This window comes from Papaver somniferum, chromosome 5, assembly GCF_003573695.1.
Source record: "Papaver somniferum cultivar HN1 chromosome 5, ASM357369v1, whole genome shotgun sequence".
Lineage (NCBI taxonomy): Eukaryota > Viridiplantae > Streptophyta > Magnoliopsida > Ranunculales > Papaveraceae > Papaver > Papaver somniferum.
The window spans coordinates 121,640,821-121,661,259 of record NC_039362.1 but is presented as its reverse complement, the minus strand read 5'-3'; the positions used below and the strand labels follow the sequence as shown (position 1 = coordinate 121,661,259).

Genomic DNA, 20,439 nt, shown 5'->3' with positions numbered 1-20,439 from the left:
CCCAGAGAGTCACATTATTCAAATACTTTGGCGTCTTTGAATTCAGTGCCACGATCTCTTCTAATTTTCTTTAGTTTGCGACCTTGTTCACTCTGGATTCTATTAACAATAATTTTAAAATCACAGAGTGTTTCGTTCTTGTGAGCTAAAAACGCCACCCAGGTGAATCTGGTATAATCATCTACCATAACCAAAGCATACTTCTTCCCAGCCACTGTAGATTGTTGAATTGGGACGAAAAGATCCATATAGATTAAATTAAGGGAGCTTTGGTGAGAATATCTTGAGATGATTTGTGTAGAACTTTCGTTTGTTCACCCTTTTGACAGGCACCGCATACACCTTCAACCTTAGCATTGATTTTGGGAACGCCTCTAACAAGTTCTTTGTTAATGATCTTAGTTAGAATGAAATAATTGATGTGACCAAAATGCTCATGCCAAAGGTGTGTAGATTCTACCTTAGTCAAATTGCAACAATTATTGAACCGAGTATCTAGAAGACAGTTGTTTTTGCCACGTGATCCTTGAAAAACCATTTTTCCAGATTTGTCGACAATGTCATATCCTTTATCATTGAAGACAACCTTATGGTCTTTGTCACAGATTTGACTAACAGAAAGAAGATTAGTAGTCATACCTTTAATGTATACGACATCATGAATTTCAGGAACGGCGGATAATTTGATCGTCCCCTTCTTGCTTATGTAGCAGAAGCTTCCATCTCCAAAAGTTACTGGTCCACCATCAAAATCGCTTGTGTTGATAAACCATGAGAGATCTCCAGTCATATGCCTGCTAAACCCACTATCAAGGAACCATTGAAAAGGTGATGTTGACTTTAGAGCAAAAGCTACCATACTAGCACTACTAACCACATTAGGCTTTCTTGTTAGTATTGAATGTATTTTAAGAGACGACAAAAGTTGAACAACTTTCTTATGAAGATCACCAGCAACTTTTAGTCTTTTCTTGAAAGACAAACAAACATGCTGAAAGTGATTATGAGAACCATAAAACAAACATGTACCAACATCATAAACCTTGTTCGAAGAGTTATGAGCACTGTCAGGTTTCACAAAGTCTAGACCTCGCTTATCACCTGACATACGGAAATTCTTCAAAGAAGAATTAGAGGTGTTATTTAAAACCTGTGAAAAAGACTTTACAGACTTCAAATCCTTAAGTTTTGCAATTTCTGCAGCAAGATCAGAATTGATCCGGATTTGTTCATCTAACTTTTTCTGGTGGTCAACTACCTCTTTAGCATGTTTTCGAAGCATATATTTTTTGATATATACTTCGCAATGAAGATCATCAAATTTTCTTGTCAAACAATGTTTTCGAGACAAAGAAGATTGATGAGTTTTTTTAAATCAGGATTCTCAACCTTATCAATGGTTTCTAAAACACGCTCGATATTGAGTTTATCCATTTATGGTGAAGCATTTTCAGAGACAATATTGTCCATCATCAAATCACTACAAACATAGACTTATGAGGTCTTTAATGTGTTTGCCTGCTCTGATGCCAATTGAAATGCGGGGGTCTAACAACCACACCCAACAATTCGTTTGGAAATCTGAGAGGACTTACTCCAATAATACTTTCTAGAGAATCAACTAGACAGTCAGACTCAATCTAGAGAAAATTATATCAAAGAGTTTATATCTCTAACTCTTAATTCAATCTGCAATCAGCAAATAGAAATATGTGAGCCCGATTGAATATAAGAGAAGTAACTTGAACGGTACCAAAGGCCAATGTTCAAGTGTCAATCAATTTAAATCAATAACCAAAGGTTGGATTATCTAGTTGATTGATCTTAACGCACAACCTGTGATATTTCAATTATATAACAAAATATAATGCGGAAAAGAAATAACACAGACACCATAATTTTGTTAACGAGGAAAACCACAAATGCAGAAAAACCCCGGGACCTAGTCCAGTTTGAACACCACATTGTATTAAGCCACTACAGACACTAGCCTACTACCAATGAACTTCGGACTGGACTGTAGTTGAACCCTAATCAATCTCACACCGATTCAAGGTACAGTTGCGTTCCTTACGTCTCTGATCCCAGAAGGATACTACACACTTGATTCCCTTAGATGATCTCACCCACAACCAAGAGTTGATACGACCCAAAGTCGAAGACTTGATAAACAAATCTGTCTCACACAGAAAAGTCTGTAGATTGAATAAATCTGTCTCCCACAGAAATACCCAAGAGTTTTTGTTCCGTCTTTTGATAAATCAAGGTGAACAAGAACCAATTGATAACCCGAACTTATATTCCAAAAGAACATCCTAGTATTATCAATCACCTCACAATAATCTAAATCCCAATGAAGTTTTTGAAGTCGTTAACCTACAGGGTCTCGAAGAAACCTAAGGTTAAAGGAGAATCGACTCTAGTTTATGCAACTAGTAACACACAATAGGTATGGGGATTAGGTTTCCCAGTTGCTAGAGTTCTCCTTTATATAATTTTCAAATCAGGGTTCGCAATCAAAGTTACCTTGGTAACAAAGCATTCAATATGCATCGTTAGATGAAAAAACTTATTCAACCAAGCTAATATCTTTCAACCGTTTGATCGAACTTAGCTTGTTACACACAAATGAAATGTACCCTCATTTAGGTTTATGTAACCGTACCCAAACGTGTACACCATGTTGGCTCGACAATAGTTAACCGAAGTTAGCCATATGATTACTCTCATATCAACCTTATTCATCTTAACCATAACTAGTTCAAATGACTCAAATGAAACTAGTTAAAGAGCCGTTCAATTGCTATATTCTCATAGAAGTATACAAGAACACAATTGATGAAAAATCAGGTTGATTCACTCGAATCAATACATGAACATTATAGCCACGGTTTGCAAAGATTGCATTCCTTATTTTATAAATGTTTAAGTTCATGTACACAACCGATTTTAGAAAGTAACCAACTCAAGTATGCAAACGGGTACGCATACTTAAGTAGCCGGACCGAGTTTGGTTACGCCAGTATGCGCACGGGTGTGCATACCAATTTACATTCCAAACTCCCGCAGAAATTTACGGACGTGAGACTTCCGCCAGTATGCGTACCCGTACGCATACTTGCCCCGACATCCAACAATCGCCAGTACGCGTACGGGTACGCATACTTCAGGTTCCCGGTTTTGGACTTATACACAAATGTGATAACATACTATGTTTATATCCAAACACGGTTACATGATTCTAAGCTCTTTATTTCAATCATTGAAACTTTCTTAGAGGATGACAATAGCCGTTTTCACACACTATTAGCATCAAAGCAATTTTCAAGATATTGAAATAATCATAGCGAAACATTCCAAGACTACACCAAATGATTGTATCACACAAACCATGTAAGATGTTACTCGAAAATTTTCACATGATATAAGATGAACTTGGTCGAAGCGAAAGCTTGCCAACACATATTTCGAGAAATATGTAAGTGAGATAAACTCAACTTGAAATCTCAAATGTGTATATAGAAAACTATATCGTAATACGACTTATGTCTCAATGTAAGAGATAGAGTAGAAATAGATTTTCCAAGTGATAGATGAGTTTCAGTCTCCACATACATTTAGTCGATGAAGTTCCACAAGCTCCCCTTAGTAGTTCTTCGTCTTCAAATGATGAACGCCGTGAAGTCTAAGCTCAACTACACAATCTATGTCCTAGTCCGAGACAACTATAAATATGTTAGAAATCAAGACTTAAAGTTTTGATCACTAACATTGATAAACATGCTTGAGATAACAACGCATGCGACTTCGACCGAACAGTACCCTAACACATGCTTTCATCAATTCCAAATCAGAGTTTGAGTAAACAATGGCTCTTTTCTCTCCGATTAAAGTTAGCTTTAAATACCCGTTCCATTGTAATTTATGAGAAATAGCTTTTGCAACTTTGTTCGAAGATAAGGACCCCTCAATTGATACCGTAACTGCTCTTGACATTTTTGATTTAATGCCGCTGGGTCTTGTCTTCAAGGATGTTGTAAAGTCTTGAAAAGTAGGTACCGATTGATTGATTCTGCTTCTGTCATCTAATTGAGATTCATGTACTTCACCTAAACTCCACCAACCTCCATCATTGTCGCCTCTTGGTATACATATGGATTTATTAGTCCTTTTGCTTGAGTCATGTGTAGCAAATTTAAGATATTCTCCTCTGCCATTCTTTCTTACTTCAATTAAGAAGGAAAAGGCTCCAACTCTCCTGGTCCAGCGATGTTCATTATCCTTTGTCCTTTTCTCAACCAATTTTTCCAATATATCTCTGAGCCAAGCACCGATCTCTGTTGAGAAGAGAACCCAAAAACGTCTCCCCTCCTTGCTTTTTTCTTCAAGTCTCAAACCGTTCTTTTTTCCCATCGTCACCTTAGAAATCTCGAATGTTTTTCAATCAATTTGCATCAATCTCAGGGATCCACCATTGCTGAGTTGACTCGGTAAGAAACGGGTTGCAGACCCTCTCTCTCCTCGCTCCTGAAATGTTAGAAAGTTGTTCGCAGCTTAAGGTATATTTCATTTAGGCCAATCCCTATGGGCTAGATTGAACTGTTAGATTGGTCAAAAAGTGTTTCAAATCATGAAAAAAATGTTGGAAAAAAATTAACACTGATAGTTGATAATTCTCTCTCCTAGCAACTGCTCGCAGTTCAACTATCAGCGAGATTGAAACGCTGAATAATTCAGCGCTCAAAAAATAACTTTTACGCTGGTTCAGCGTTCTGGAGAATATTCTAGTTGGACGCCGAATAAAAACGCGTCTGGATTTACAAAGAAAAATTAATTAAATTATATTCTCCCACTCATCCGTCACTTCACACCTCTCATTAGACTAACTAGACCCTCTATGTGTCTCACATGCATCACAATTGAGTAAATAAATTTAAATTAAATTATGTCCTCTATCCTCACCCTAGATTAGACTAGACTAGACTAATACCTATATTTATATCCTCTCACTATACCCTCTCTTCTCACAGTTAAATTCACTCACTTTCCGTGATTTGATCAACAACTGTCGGAGTGTCTGTCGCTTTCTTTCTCTCTCTAATCGTACAATTGTTGTTTAGTGCATGAGATACTAATATAAAGATTATTACGGCACACTTTCCATTTTAGTGTTTTAGGAAAAAGTGAAAAAAAAATGCTGAATCATTGCGCGTTGAGCGCTGTTTCGTTCAGCGATTCGGTGCTAGATTCATCTTCCCATAGGACTTAGAAAATTGTCCATGCTGACGTGGATGGCCAATCTAGCAGCTAGATATCTAACCCATTAATCATACAATTTAGCTTTTTTTTTTGTTTTATTATTGACTTGTTGGTTATTTAGTTAATTGTATGGTTTTGATGGTAATCCCGAATGTGGCGATAAGGACGTTCTTGAGAAAATGTCTCTATGTGTGTTTTGGCTTCCAAATATTTTGCTTACTTATTGTTCTCTTGCTTTACTGTAATTTTTGGCATGTATGATGGTGTTTGGATAAATTTGAAGTGGAAAATGAGTGTACTGCTGTAAGGCTTACATTTAGATCCATAATTTTACATCATTGGTTATTTTATAATATTATGGTTGGCCCAAACTTATGTTGAAATCAATTTTGAGTTTCATATAATTTTGTTATTTTTTGTCGGCGAAACCAATCTTTTGGTGATATGAATTTATTTTTTTCGCCAAAATCAGTTTTGGTTTCATATATTTTTTTTTCTTTTTTTATTGATGAAATCGTTTATGTTGATGAAATCGTTTTTATTGGTTACACTCCGACCTATCGAGAATATTAACTTAGGAATTATTTATGTGTATGTTTGTTTGTTGTAGAACGAGGAGGATGAATTTTTAAAAGGCTGGAAGAATAAACAGGGTGAGGAAGTATAAAATGCAGTTGCTCGTGTACTTGTGGAGCTTAATGAGTTTAATTTTATGGAGTCCAAATTTTGTTTTATTTTCCAAAATTTTTTATCAACGAAACCAATGTTGGTGATACAATATTTTGTATTTAAACAAGTTTCGGTTTCATCTAAATTTGGTTTATTCTTTGAGTTCTTGGCGACGAAACCATAAAAATTTAGTGATATTTTTTTTTGTTGAAACTAAAATTGTCTCAACGGATATTTTTTCAACTTTTTTTTTGTTGAAACCAGTTTCGGCTTCATTTTTTTTTCGAGTTTTTATTGACGAGATTATGATGGTGGTGTTGGTGATGGCGGTGGTAGTGGCAGTACCCTGGTGGTGGCGCTGATGTTAGTGTTAGTGGTGATGACAGTGGTGGTTGATGGTGGAAGCGACAACGATAATGGTGGTTTGGTGTTGGTCTGTGGAAGTGGCGGTTGGTGGGTGGTGGTGCTGCTGGCAGTTGTGGTGGTGTAGGCGGCGACATTGGTGGTCGGTGGTGACAGTGGTGGTTAGCAGTAGTGGTCGGTGACGACGGTTGCGGTGGTGGTGGTGGTGGTTAGTGGTGACGGCCGGTAATAGTGGCCGACGGTGGTGGTGTAGTTGGTTGGTGGTGGTTAGTGGCAATGTTGGTCAGCGGTGATGGTGTTGTTGGCCGGTGATGGTGGGTTGGTCTTGGTAGTGTTGATGGTGAGAAGAGTATTTCTGTTTAGGGTGATTTAAGAACGATTTTTTGGGGACCATGACTATTTTTGGGGACCATGGTTCTATTTTTAGTAAGACATTTAGAAGTAAATCTAGGTCACCCGTTATCTAGACATTTATATTAATACCTAAACTACCCTCCTGATTAATTTTGGGTAATCATTAGCGAAATGATTAAGCTAAAGAAGTAGAATTATTGAGAGAGTAAAGTTAGAGAAGATGAAGATGAAAAACATGGAAAATAATTATTTTTTTTCCAATTCACTAAGCTTGAGTATTCAAGTGATGATAGCTCATCTGATTCTTCATCTCCATCCTCTCCTAGAGTATTTGTTAATCGTCACAATGATCTAGATATGAGTTATTTCTTAGATGGTGAATGTATTCTTCCACAAACTCAATCTCAAGATGAAAATGATGGATTTTACCAACCACAACCGGAGGAAGAGTATTTGGGTACCCAAGTATGCTTCAAACTTAGATAATGGTGGTTGAATTGGTCCAAATATTCATAAAACTGTAAATTTTTATAAAAAATACCTGCTAGGTTCAGGTAGTTCGGTTACCAAATGTGAAGAACAGGTAACCGAACACGGAGTTCGGCTAATAAATGTCAAGAACATATAACCGAACACAGAGTTCAGTTTCTTTCTTCAAAGACGCAGGTAGCCGAACTTTAGTAATAAGATTTACAGAGGTATCTTCGGTTAGTTCGCAAATTTCAACGTAACCAAGTTCCCAACCGAACTGCAGGTTAAAAGTAACCTAGTGTTAGAAGTTCGGTTGGTTCGCAAACTTCAACATATTTTGCGAATCAACCGAACTGGGCTTATATATGCATATATGCAATTAGGAAAACGTTCGGTTACTACGAAATTTATTTCTTGGCGAATTAGGTAGAGTTCGGTAACGAAGTTTCAAAGGTAGAGTTCGGTTACAAAGAAAACTTAACATTTTTGCCAACGAACCGAACTTTTGGTCTTCTCATTATTTTTGTAAACTAAAGTTCGGTGATATTATTTTGCGAAGGAACCGAACTTATGGACTTGTGTTGTTCTAATACAAGGAGTTCGGTTAAAAGTCTTTTTACTAATCAACCGAACTCTGAGTTCGGTTAAGAAGAAATTAATTCGTGATAACCGAACTTTTTGCGACGAAACCGAACATTTTGCGTCGTAACCGAACTAAAAGTTCGGTTGAGACTTGTTTTTTGCGACGTAACCGAACTAAAAGTTCGGCTGAGACTTGTTTTTTGCGACGTAACCGAACTTTTCTCTGAAAAAACCTCCATTAAACCTCTCTGCAACTTCCATTTTCAACTCATTTTGATGATTACTTCTCATTTATTCAACCAAAAACGAATGACAAGTAATGGGTTTGTGTGAGTATCTTTGTTAATGTTTTAAATTAAGGTATATATATAGAGGTGGTGGTGGTGGTAATCGGAGGTGGTGGTGGTAATCGGTGGTTGGTGGTGGTGATAATCGGAGGTGGTGGCGGTGGTAATCGGCGGTGGTGGTCGGAGGAGGTGGTGGTGATAATCGGTGGTTGGCGGTGGTGATAATCGGAGGTGGTGGTGGTGGTAATCGGCGATGGTGGGCGGTGGTGGTTATATAATAGGTGGTTATTAGGTTGGTTTTAAATTAAATTAGGTTAAGGGTAGGTTAGTTATTTCAACGCTTTAGGACACCCCTTATAACTATAGGGAATGTGGCCTAATAAAACCATGGTCCCCTCAAAAAAACCATGGTCCCTAAAAAATCATTCTGATTTAAACTGGAACACCAGTTTATATGATATGGGTTTTGTAGATAACTTATTTTGTTGGATTTTATCGTGGACGGATAGTGACAGTTTTGGGTTGTAACCCACGAACTCAAAACACATTAAAAAGAAAAATATATTACTTCGGTGTGGATTAACGAAAATCATTAATCTAGTATCCTCAATAGATTGGTCCAATGTACAATGTAATAATTTTTTTTTATTTTATGTTTTTTATAAACAAGAAATCTTTTCATTGATGGGATTTCAAGGTTACAATGAGTTTAAGATCGAAAATAAGAGAATACAAAGTAACAAGAACATACCGTAAGAGTACAATACCGAGAAATCCGACAAGAGAAAGAGAAGGATTACCGGAGTAAGACAAATACAAGTATGAATATGATCCGGTTAAATCGAAAGAAGGATGGTTTTTTCTCGGAATTAAATTCCAACCATTTAGGTTTTTTTTCTTCTTTAGAAAGAAATGCTCCCAAAGTAGGAGTGATTTGCTCAAATCTCTTATAACTAGTGGTGAAGCTTCCGTCGTCAAAAAGACCACCTATGGAGATTCCGTCGCCGGATAAGTTGATGATGAAGATTCCGATGAAGATTCCATCGCCGGAGATAACCAAGATGAAGATTTCGTCGTTGGAGAGCATGGAGAGTATCACTATTGATCTTAAAACCCAACCCAATAACCAAGAATCGCCATTAAAGAGAAGATAAACCTCAAAAGAGTAGAAAAACCACCAAAATGGTGTAGATAAGTAGAAAACATAATAAAAACCAAACTAATCTACTAACTAACCTAGAAAGCAAGAAAAAACGAAGAAATCTGCTCGGATCTAGTCCAAAAAATGGACTAGATCTGAGCAGAGGAGGGTTGTTTTTGATGATTTTGTTGAAAAAGAAGGAGTGAGAGACAGGAGAAAGAGAAGAGAGAAATAATCTATTACTAAATTGGAAGAATCTGTGTACAATGTGCTAAATTGGAACTTGAAATGTCATTTTAGTTTGGTCACATGTATAACAGGATCTAGTCCCTTAAAAGCAAGGGATACAGAATGAGTGTTTTTAGTACTCATTCATTTTCAAATTGAGTGAGAGACTGGGCAGAAGAGTGCTTCTGTGATTATGAGAGTCTAAATTAATAGACTAAGCGGCTGATGTTTATACGTTTAGGGAGAATTTTTCTCTACAAGCGGTTAAACATATGCTTTCTCGTATTTTTTTTCTTTTCTTTTGTTAAATAATAAAGCCTAGTTATTGGTCCTGTATCTAAGGGTTTTAAATTAGTAAAATTCTAAAAATTGGTTTGAGAGGCAATTCTTTAACCGTTTAATGTTTTTTTTTTCAAGAGGCTGAAAATCAGTCGCCTAGTGTTCCCTTTCGCCCACTCATTCGATCAAATGAGTGTATGAGTGATTATGATGGATGAATGAGTATTCTCACTCCATAGCAGCACCTAATTTGACCAAATCCAATGATACTCATTCATATCGAATGAGAAGACTCACTGCATGGCCCTTGCACTAACAACAATTATCCATCATAAGCATTAATAATATGATTTCAGGTGATTTTCCTCTGATGTGGTTAAAAGTTGAATCAAGCTCTCTTCTTAGAGCTTCTGGCCCCACCAAAATAATATTGACCAATAGAAATTTAGAAATTTTTCGCACCACTAATATTTCTTATGGGAACACCACGACTATTTCTTGCGTCTCAATCAAAAAAGAAAAAAAATTGTGTAAATAAAACAAAAAAAAAAAAAACTTGCGTCTCAATCGTTTTTTTTTTCTTTTTTTACTTTTTAGCTGTGCAACTAAACCCTAATAATGGTTTACCGCAATTCAACACCAGCTATATCGAAGGATCAAGCACATTACAATCGATAGTTACGTATAAAGATAGTTAAGTATAAAGATGCGCAGATGGAAAAAATGTCCACAACAGGTTATGTCTACTGAACAAGGTAATGTTGGGGTTGTCTTCTTACGATAGTTTCTGTTTGCTTATACGCTGCCTTTCTGTTTGCTTACACTAACTTAAAAGAGCATGTGTCGCATGACTGAACTGTATAATAGTTTTATGTTCGCTGATATGCTAACTTTCTGTTTGCTAACACTAACTTGCAATAGTATATATCGCATGATTGAACTGTATACCCTGTTTACTTGCGATGATTTTGAAAAAAAGTATGTTAATAGGGTATAATCTGGTTGATATTTTTCTTTTGCTTATGGACAGTACTATTGAGTATACGAGCTGAGATAAGTCGACAGGCGTTTACTAGAGAAAACAGGAGGTTGCGCATGGAACAATTGCTAAAAAAAAAGAGAGAGCGGTATTTTCTCGAAGAGGACATGCCATTGGAAACTGACTCCGAGGATGAAAGAGAATCAAGCTCCGATGACAGTTCTGACGAGCATCAACAGTCGGAGGCTATGGACGTAGAGCATTCTATAAGTAAATATCCATACAATGGTCGCTTTATTTAGCATTCATTAAATTCCACCGTTATGTCTATAACTCATTGCCTAACACAGTTTATTTCTTCTGGAATGACTGAGTTGAGGATAAAAAAAATCCGATTTTGGCGCGCCATCCCATACATGCAGCTATTGTGGTGCAATACTTTGGTATCAAGAGGCTACAAAGAAATCCCGAATAATGGAAAACTGCGGGTTTAGTGTATGTTGTTCAAAAGGAAATATAAACCTACGGCTACTGCGTCAATCTCCAGAATATCTTAAAAATTTGTTAGATTTTAACGGTGGTGTGAAATCAACAAAATTTAGAAGAAATATCAGAAAATACAACTCTTCTTTTGCTTTTACTTCTACCGGAGCTATAGTGGATAACAATGTCAACAAAAAAGGTGGCAGCCCATATACGTATAGAATACATGGTCATAGTTATCATAAGATGGATTCATTGGTGCCACCAAAGGGGAAAGAAGCTGCATTTTCACAAATTTATACAGTCGAGATGGATGCACCAACAGAGGCTAGACGGAGAAAGGACATATTTCTAAACATGAAAATAAAGATATATCAGATTGTGTGGATGCAGTAGCAAGTGATGCATGCTACAGACTGTGTGGATTTAGAAAATGAATCAGATGGAGTTAACAAAGAAAATGATGGGGGCGTACAAAGTGACAAACATGAAAAACAAAAACATTAACACAGAAAACTATCAATGAAGAGTTGGATATTGATGTGGTAAATAATTTAACCACAATGTTGAATGAACATAATGTATATGCACAAGCATTCAGGATGGCTAGAGATCGTCTGCGAAGAGAACCGGCTGTGGAGTACCGATTACGGATCATTAGTCAACGGCAAACAGATTCTAAACGGTACGACTTACCAACATGTTCTGAGATTGCAGCTTTAATAAATAGTACAAACCCCTACTGATGAAGATGTCTACAGAGATATTATTGTAGAGCATAAGGATGATGGTTTTACAAGAATTAAAGAAATACATCCATGTTATATGCCAACGCAATTTCCACTCCTGTTTCCATATGGAGAGGATGGCTTTAACAATGAAACTGCATACAGGAACGTAAAGGTTAATAAAAAAGGTGTATTAACAAAGCGGCAGATTGTTACTATGAGAGAATACTATGCTTTCAAAATACTACAACGACTTGACGAAGGTCAGACTTTAACAACAATCACAGGTATTAACAATCACAAGTGACAAGTGACTGTAAAACTAAGATGATTCCCAGCCAAAACAACATGTAAAACACTGCAATACACAGTCATAGCAGCATAGCAGTCATGTAAAACACTGCAATACAGTTCCCAGTCATAGCAACTATTAAATTAAGATGATTCCCAACCCAATTTCTTAGGTCAGCCATAGATTCTATACCCGAGTAATTGAAAAATAATAATAAAATTTTTTTATAGAAAACTACGTGCTTTCGGATTCCTAATCCAAGAGAAACCAACAAGCTGCACTATTAGATTGCAATCTGCCGGAAAAGAGATGGATGTGCGCATCAGATTTTCAAATGGGAAGATGCAGTCATAGCCGACGGGATAAACACTAAACACTAAATGCTGACACAGTCTTGCATCATCGGCACAAAAATTAGCCTTACATTTATTATCATTATTTTTTAGATTTTATTATTTTTATTAATTATTTTTATAAGAATTTTTATTAAAATAAATATTGTTATTAGAAATATTTAATTACGACAAGATATCTAGGCCCGTGCAGAGGACGGGCGTGACACCTAATTACATATCGGAACACGTATACGTACGAATTTGATTGTTATCGCCCTATGTAGACAATGCAGGAGCAAAAGAAAGACTACCTTTTCGATCTTCTATTTTGCCAATGAAGTCGAAAACTTGCTGCTTGCATTGATGGACGATGGGCCAAATATGCACCGAAAAAGTCTGCCCCGTCAGATATGGTAATCTAGTAAATTCAATAAGCTTTCGGTAACTTTTGTCAATCAAAGACATGATTTATAAAGGGATACCAGTTCTACTAAATGCTGATATCGTTTTATATATGACAAAAATATTTCACCGATTTTGTCCGTTGGATCGATGAAATGGTATCAACACTTAATAGGACTGGTATCCCCTTTATAAATCATGAAAAGGCATGAGACGACACCTCTTAATATCGACAAATTTTATACTGTATATCTTAATTTTTCTTTTTCTTTTAAATTTTTTAAGCATCTTAATTAGACAAAAACCCTGTTTATTAGGGTTATTGGTTTGACCGAGGGGGAACCCAAAAATAAATTCTCGAACTCACCACCGCCACAACTTTTAATTGGTTTCCTACACGGATTGGGAATTTGCATCCTGCGTGCAAAATATTGAGAAGGGAAAAAAAACCTACATGAAATAACATGACATCCCTTCTCAAAAATAAAGGATGGAGGCCAAAAACGAAGATAGTATGTACACAAGGTTAGAAGGAGGAGACTTGGAAGAAACAAAAACTGTTGAGAGGAGATTTAAACGATTCGATATCATCGCCACAACTGGTACTGATTATCATGATTCTATTAGTGATGATATATATTTCTCATCACCACCACCTGCTTATGATCAAACACTACAACTCAACCCAGGAGAAGCTGATACCATAATGAAAGAGTGGAAGACACTTCAAGAGCACCTTCCAGATACGATCTTCGTTAGGACTTACGAGAACAGAATCGATCTCCTAACCGCTGTAATCATAGGACCAACAGGTACTCCGTATCATAAAGGTTTGTTCTTTTTTGATATTCAAATCACTTCTGGTTACCCTTATAAATTTCCAAGACTTCGTCGTCGGGTATTGACGGGTTTGAAGTTAAACCCTAGTTTGAACCCAGGTCAAGGGATTTGTTGGAGGGAATTTAGAAGCGAACCTTATAGCATATTAAAAATATTACTCTCCATCCAAGCAAATCTTATTTGTTCAGAACCCAAACCACATTATACTGTTGCCCAATCTAACTACGTTTTACCCACTTTTTGGGGATATTGGTCGGAAAAGGAGCATTTAACTTTTAACGAAGATATATTTATGTTAAATTGTCAAACAATGTTGGCTATTCTCCGTGATCCACCTAAGTATTTTGAAGAAATTGTTATTCATCATTTTCATGGTAATGCAGAAAGCATATTATTTGCTTGCAAACTTTATATCGGCCACATTCCATCTAAGGTAGATGAAAAAATCAACAATGATGAACATCGCATACAAATTGTACCGATCATAGAGCTGGAACAATACAAAAAATCCATGAAGAGTATATATGCCAAGCTCTTAAAGGCATTCATAAAGAATGGATCAAAATATTCTTTGGAGAATCACATCATGGTCGGAAATATTAGCACAGAGGACATTGAAGATGATGCTGATGATAATGATAATAGGAGGAATGGTAAATTGGTTTTCTGGGGCTTGTCAAAAGGCGAATGGTTATTTGTAGGATGTCATTTAATTGTTATAGCCTTCATGTGCGTAATCTAAGGATGGGTGACATTCCCAATAAGATTTAAGTAGCTGTTTTCATTTTATGGTTTCTTTTTTTAGTGTTTCATGTCATGATTGAACACTGCTTTCATTTTAGGCTTTCTTTCTTTTTTTGGTTTTGCTTCTATTATATTTTCTTTAGTAAATTTTCAAAAAGCATGAAATATGCTGCTTATTAATGCGAATTCGGTATTATGCACGCTGGAAAATTAAGTGTTCAAGGCTATCTATGATTTGCACGACTTGGCGAATTAAATTGTGATGCTCCAAGATACATAATTACCATAGTTATTTGATACAGGAAATGGGTCATTTGTCCAAATATTTTTAAATCACGGTTCAAATGGAGGTGTAAAAAATAGTTTGGGTGAAATGGTCAAAAAAATAAATAGTAAAATCCTAGCTTAAATTTAAAAAATAGCAAGGATGAAGCTGGATACATCTTGTGTAAATTAAAAATAAGAAGAAATGTTTGAAAATGGGCACGATGAAACTGGTTACATCCTGTCTATTTTTACATTTTTGTCCATTTAAACAGTATCAAAATCTAACTGTCCATTTCACCCAGAAATTGTTGATTTTGGTCTTTTTAACCAATTTTGTGTATTTGATATTAGAGAAAAAAAATCAATAGTTGAAGTTCTCTTGTTATTTTAACTTCTAAAAGATTATAGTAAAAGTGCCAATAATTAAGTTTTTGTGGTAGCGCTTACGGCCCATAGATGTGCGGCCCAGGTAGATATCTAGGGTCTCCCTTCTACATGTATATAGAGGACATTGTTCCATGTAAACCTGCTGATGATCAATAAGAAACTCTCCTCTTTCTCTATCATTCTCATCTTTATCACTACAAAACGTTATCAGACATGATGCTTTACCCTGACGTTTTTTTCTTTCTTTCTAGTAATCAGTACAATCTCTCGAATCAATCACCCGCACTACGTTAGAGAATTTTAGAAATCTGCCATTTATTGGATTTGTAGTTTTGTTCTTGGATTGAATAGTTAAAGAAACAAGCTCAATTTCTATTGATCCCCAATCAATCAGACTGCTCTATGTCGGAGTTAATTTTTCTTTTTTTGTGTATCACTATGTCCCACTTTGTCTCTTCTATGTGTTCTACTCCAATGATATTGTCTTTTTTCCTTTATCTAATCCATGTATTAGCTTGCAAAATCCATATTATGTTCTTAGAAAAAAAAAAAGAAAAAAAAAAAGAGAAAATTGAAAATCCATGTTTGTCTGTTGGTGTGCCAAATGATGTTTGTTCATGTCTAAATTTTACACTTCCATGTGCGTTATTTTTCTTCTTTTGTCTGCTATTATGATCGTTATTTGCTTTATGATTATTTTGCCTTGTACTCATTATGTTTGGTTGTTACATTTGCTTGCTCTGTTGATTGTAACGTGTACATTAACTAATATATAATTTCCATAATTATCTTCCACTCATAAATAAGATTAATAAAATATTTTCAGTGCAAAGTCAATTTAATTTCCACAAATACATACATGCACATGCAAATACAATTACAATAATATTAATTAAAATATATTCATGCATGCAAAGTCAATTTAATTTTCACAAATACATTCATGCAGATGCACATGCAAATGCAATTAAAATATATTCATGCATGCAAAGTCGATTTAATTTCCACAAATACATTCATGCACATGCACATGCACATGCACATGCAAATACAATTAAAATAATATTAATTAAAATATATTCATGCATGCAAAGTCAATTTAATTTCCATAAATACATTCATGCACATGCACATGCAAATACAATTAAAATAATAATAATAATAATAATAATTAAAATATATTCATGCATGCAAAGTCAATTTAATTTCCACAAATACATTCATGCACATGCAAATACAATTGAAATAATAATAATTAAAATATATTCATGCATTCATGCAAAGTCAATATAGAGATAACTATTTAGTTTCCACAAATAGCACATATACAAATATCACACTTATTTAAAAATGATGTAATTTAATTATTTGTTTTAATTCATGTGAAACCAAAACATTAAACTAAACTATTTCCTTTTTAAATGGGCACGTAACTCTCTGTGGGCCTTGGACACGTTATGACCTTAACGAGTTAACACTACTAACTGGATCATCGTGATTTGGCCGAGAAACCGGGTTATAAAATTTTTTCCAGTTGGACCCAACTTGACTCAAACATGACATTTTGGACTCAGAAGTACTTGAGCATCATTATTGTTCATTAAAGGTGGAAATCATTTCTTTGAAAAAGAAAAAGGAATATATTCCTTCATACAAGTTTATGCCACTGACAACGCATTGTCTAAAAGGTAGAGCTACATATGCCCTTGTGTTTCTAAACACATGCATCCCAATATTTTGTGGAAGAACTCACAAAAAATTATATGAGTCAGAAGATTTCCATTTCTCTACTTCACCAATGATACTAACGAACCAGTATATATTGAAGTATGACAACAAGAGAATTACCTTTAATAATCTATTCAACCTAAATTAAGTGGTTGACATGTGTAGTGAGATTCTCTTGGCCTATTGAGATAAAGGAATTTCTCAAATTAAGCTAAATGTAGCAAAATTGAAAATGGAAATAACCCCGAAGTAACAAGGGTTAGACGTAATGGCTCATATAAAACATGTGAAAAGGGACATATATATCATGAGACAAAGATGTATTTTTCTCAGTAGTAATGACACCAAAGTACAGGTATCAACTGAATATGGGATGAAGCTAAGACGTAATTCTAGCTCCCATCATAAATGAAAGAGTTGGAAATGCACCTGGTCATAGGTGTTGATATATACAATGTAATGTGTGTATCATAGTAGCAACCAATTTTCACTTCAACTTTAATGGCAACAAGAACTTTGCCGGGCCAATTGATTATCTTATTCAGTTGAACTAGATCCAATATCTGCACCTACTGAATGAAAACGCGAGACATAAATTCTCTAAAGCACTTGAGATATATTGGGTGAAACGTAATATATATCCAGTCTAAAGTACTTGAGTGAATCCAACTTTATTACGTAATAAGGCCACACCACTTATTAAAACTCTCAACACCCAAATGTCTAACTCATAGTTGTTTTTTCTTCCACTAGATTAATAAAGGAATTTAAACTAGTTGTTGAACTATTTCTTTATAATGTGACTACGAGGATTGGATCATCGACCACAACGCTGCTCAATAAAAAAAAATGTTTTCAAGATAGAACAAAGACGTCACAAAATCTCTATATGTACCGAGAGATAATCACACCTTGTTTAAATTCCAAAGAAACCATGCAAATGGATATCATGTGAATCCTGACTGGGATGATAATGTAATTGATTGCATCTTTTATAATCACTAAAGTATTTGGAAGGAAGCATACTTTAGAGAGACTAATGAGTCAATTTAGTGAAATATAAATCACTATATTATTAATTTGGATTATTGAATCCTTATTGACTCCGACGATGAAATGTTGGAAATTGACTCATACAGACTTTGTCATAACCATAAAGGAACTTTGGTTGTGACACGATGTTTCGTTTTGAAAGGACTCATACGTACATCGTTGTGTTTGAGTTGACGAGACAACGGAAAAAAGATTGACCAAATGCGAAGTAACGTCATATCTATCAATAAGTGTTTTCTAAAGTACCAGATGCACAACCTCCTCCTCCCTCCCATTATGCTTTTAGGTAAGAGAGCATATCACTCATTTTACAAAGTCTTCAGTAAAACAGGATCGAGACCATCCTAAGATGCAAATGGTAAACAATCCATATTACAAAGATAACAAGGTGAAATTTAGAAAAATATTCATGCAGAATGCGGACCATTAAAGTGACCTATGGCTCTGGTGAATGTTTTGACATTTTGGACTAGTTATAGTTCCCAAGAAATTTGCGTTTTAAAAACTCCTGGCACATATTACACAATACAAAGTGCAAAGGCTCGCCACCCTTATTAATGCTAGAGAATATACATCAAAAGGACTTGATGAATATTGCATGTTTAATGGGATCAATATAGAGCATCTTATACCCAATGGTCTCGCAGAGGCTACCATCAAAGGTTACAGATGGTGCCTAAGGAATAGGTTATGCGTACCAACCTATCTTTTATTGCTTTGGGGATATGCAATATTACACGCATCTTACTTAATTCGTTTTTAGAACCCAATATTAGTCAATCTTTTCTGCGTACCAGTTGGTAACTGGATTTAAGCCTGACATTCTTGTTCTTACGCATTTTTGGTTGCACTATATATGTGCCATTACGACTCCACATCGTACTATGATGGGTCTTCAAAACTGTTAAGTTGTTATGTTGGAAATGAGTTCCCAGCAATTATCCTCATTTTAAAACTTTTGGCAGGAGATCTCTTATCGCTATATTTGCGGGTTATCACTTTAATGAGACAGTCTTCCCGTCGTTAGGGGGAGATAAGAAAAAGTATTTTCTAAGGGAACGACAGGAATTGTCGTGGTGTGTTCCCGCTATGTCTCATATTGATTCTTGTACTCCACAAATGTAAATGTGAAGTGATAAAGAATATTCGATTTTCAGAATGTACACTGATGTTGCTAAAGTGATGAAATCACACATACCAGCTGCAAATCTACATGCAAAGTTACAATTCCTCAATACGGGATATACATCATTGTTGCAACTACACTCAGTGGAAGTGTGGTTGAGGCCGTGGCTCCATAAAGGAAGTTGGAGAGACCACTTGGTTCGATCAATCCTCACCCAGAAATGAAGTAGGTGAGTAAGGCACAACTTATTTATATCATCAGAAATCATCTCATAAGATTGTCTCTGAATATGTACATGAATCAAACTGGAGGACGCTCCGAAGTTTTAGATGATTCTAGAGAACGGTGAAATCCTGACGGATTATGAGAATGCACATGAGTCAATGGAAGGATCATGCATGCACAATGATGATATAATCCATAAATAGTTTCTCCAGAAGTAGAGCACGATAAGATCGAACGATGCTTTATTTTAATTAATTTCAAATAAATAGCATATTTGGCCTACAGAACTTAGTTCTTTGACAAATATACGAGTATTTGGTGTGGTAGTGCTAACCAACCTAGTGTAAATCCTGTGGGACATATGTGGTTATTTGTCATAAATTGTAGTGAGAAGAATGAGGTCTTAAAGTATAAAGAATCACCTTGTGACGCGAGGTTTCTCACAAACCCCTGGATCACTTACTCTTTTGAATATCATAATGTTCAGTTAATTAGTTTGCTTGGTAGTTTCAAAAGAACTTGAAACATAGTAGATGTGGTTATAACTCTGGAGATTTAGACTCAAAGATATTTGCAAAAGTGCATGATGGCCTTTTTCTTCCCAAGTCGAATGATCCTAAACCACGGAGTGTGTTTGCAGTTACACTGGAACACTCACTTATTGATTTAAACAATCAGGCGGATGTGGTATACCCGTCTAAGTAAATATTTGATTGGGAAGGGATTAATGATTGGGAAATTATAAACAAGTAAGGTTTCTTTCCATGCATATTAAATAAGTTCCTGATTTTATAATTATAGCTATATATGTCGACGGTTTGGACATGATAAGTACTCTTAATGGAATAAGAGATCTTACAAGCTATTTAAAATCTGAATTTGAGATGAAAATCCTGGGAAATCTCGATCTTATCTATGTTCTAAACTAGAAGACCGAGCTTGTGGTATATTATTCCACCAGCTTGCATATGTTCATTGTCAGGCAAGCTGCTAGCACTCCCATGATTAGTCGAGTTTCAAATGTACATAAATGACCAATTCATCTAAAGGAAGATGACGAAGTTGGGTCGAGAGATGAACTTTCCTTATCTAAGTATAATAGACGCATTATTGTACTTAGCATAATGTACTCGACCAAATGTTACATCCTCAATGAACTTGTTAGCTAGATATAACTCAGCGCCAACGCAACGTCATTGGAATGGTATAGTGAATGC

The 20,439-nt window shown here is 35.6% G+C and overlaps 1 protein-coding gene and 1 long non-coding RNA gene across 2 annotated transcripts; both read left to right on the top strand.

Moving 5' to 3' along the window:
* The first annotated feature begins 4,203 nt into the window (after positions 1–4,203).
* LOC113277750 lies at positions 4,204–6,138 on the top strand. The gene is made up of 2 exons (XR_003325129.1): positions 4,204–4,559; positions 5,870–6,138. It is a non-coding gene; the product is annotated as an uncharacterized LOC113277750 (long non-coding RNA).
* Positions 6,139–13,342: 7,204 nt separating this feature from the next.
* Positions 13,343–14,434, top strand: LOC113279528 (probable ubiquitin-conjugating enzyme E2 24). The gene has a single exon (XM_026528220.1). The coding sequence runs from the start codon at positions 13,343–13,345 to the stop codon at positions 14,432–14,434; it is 1,092 nt and encodes a 363-aa protein (XP_026384005.1).
* Positions 14,435–20,439: the final 6,005 nt, after the last annotated feature.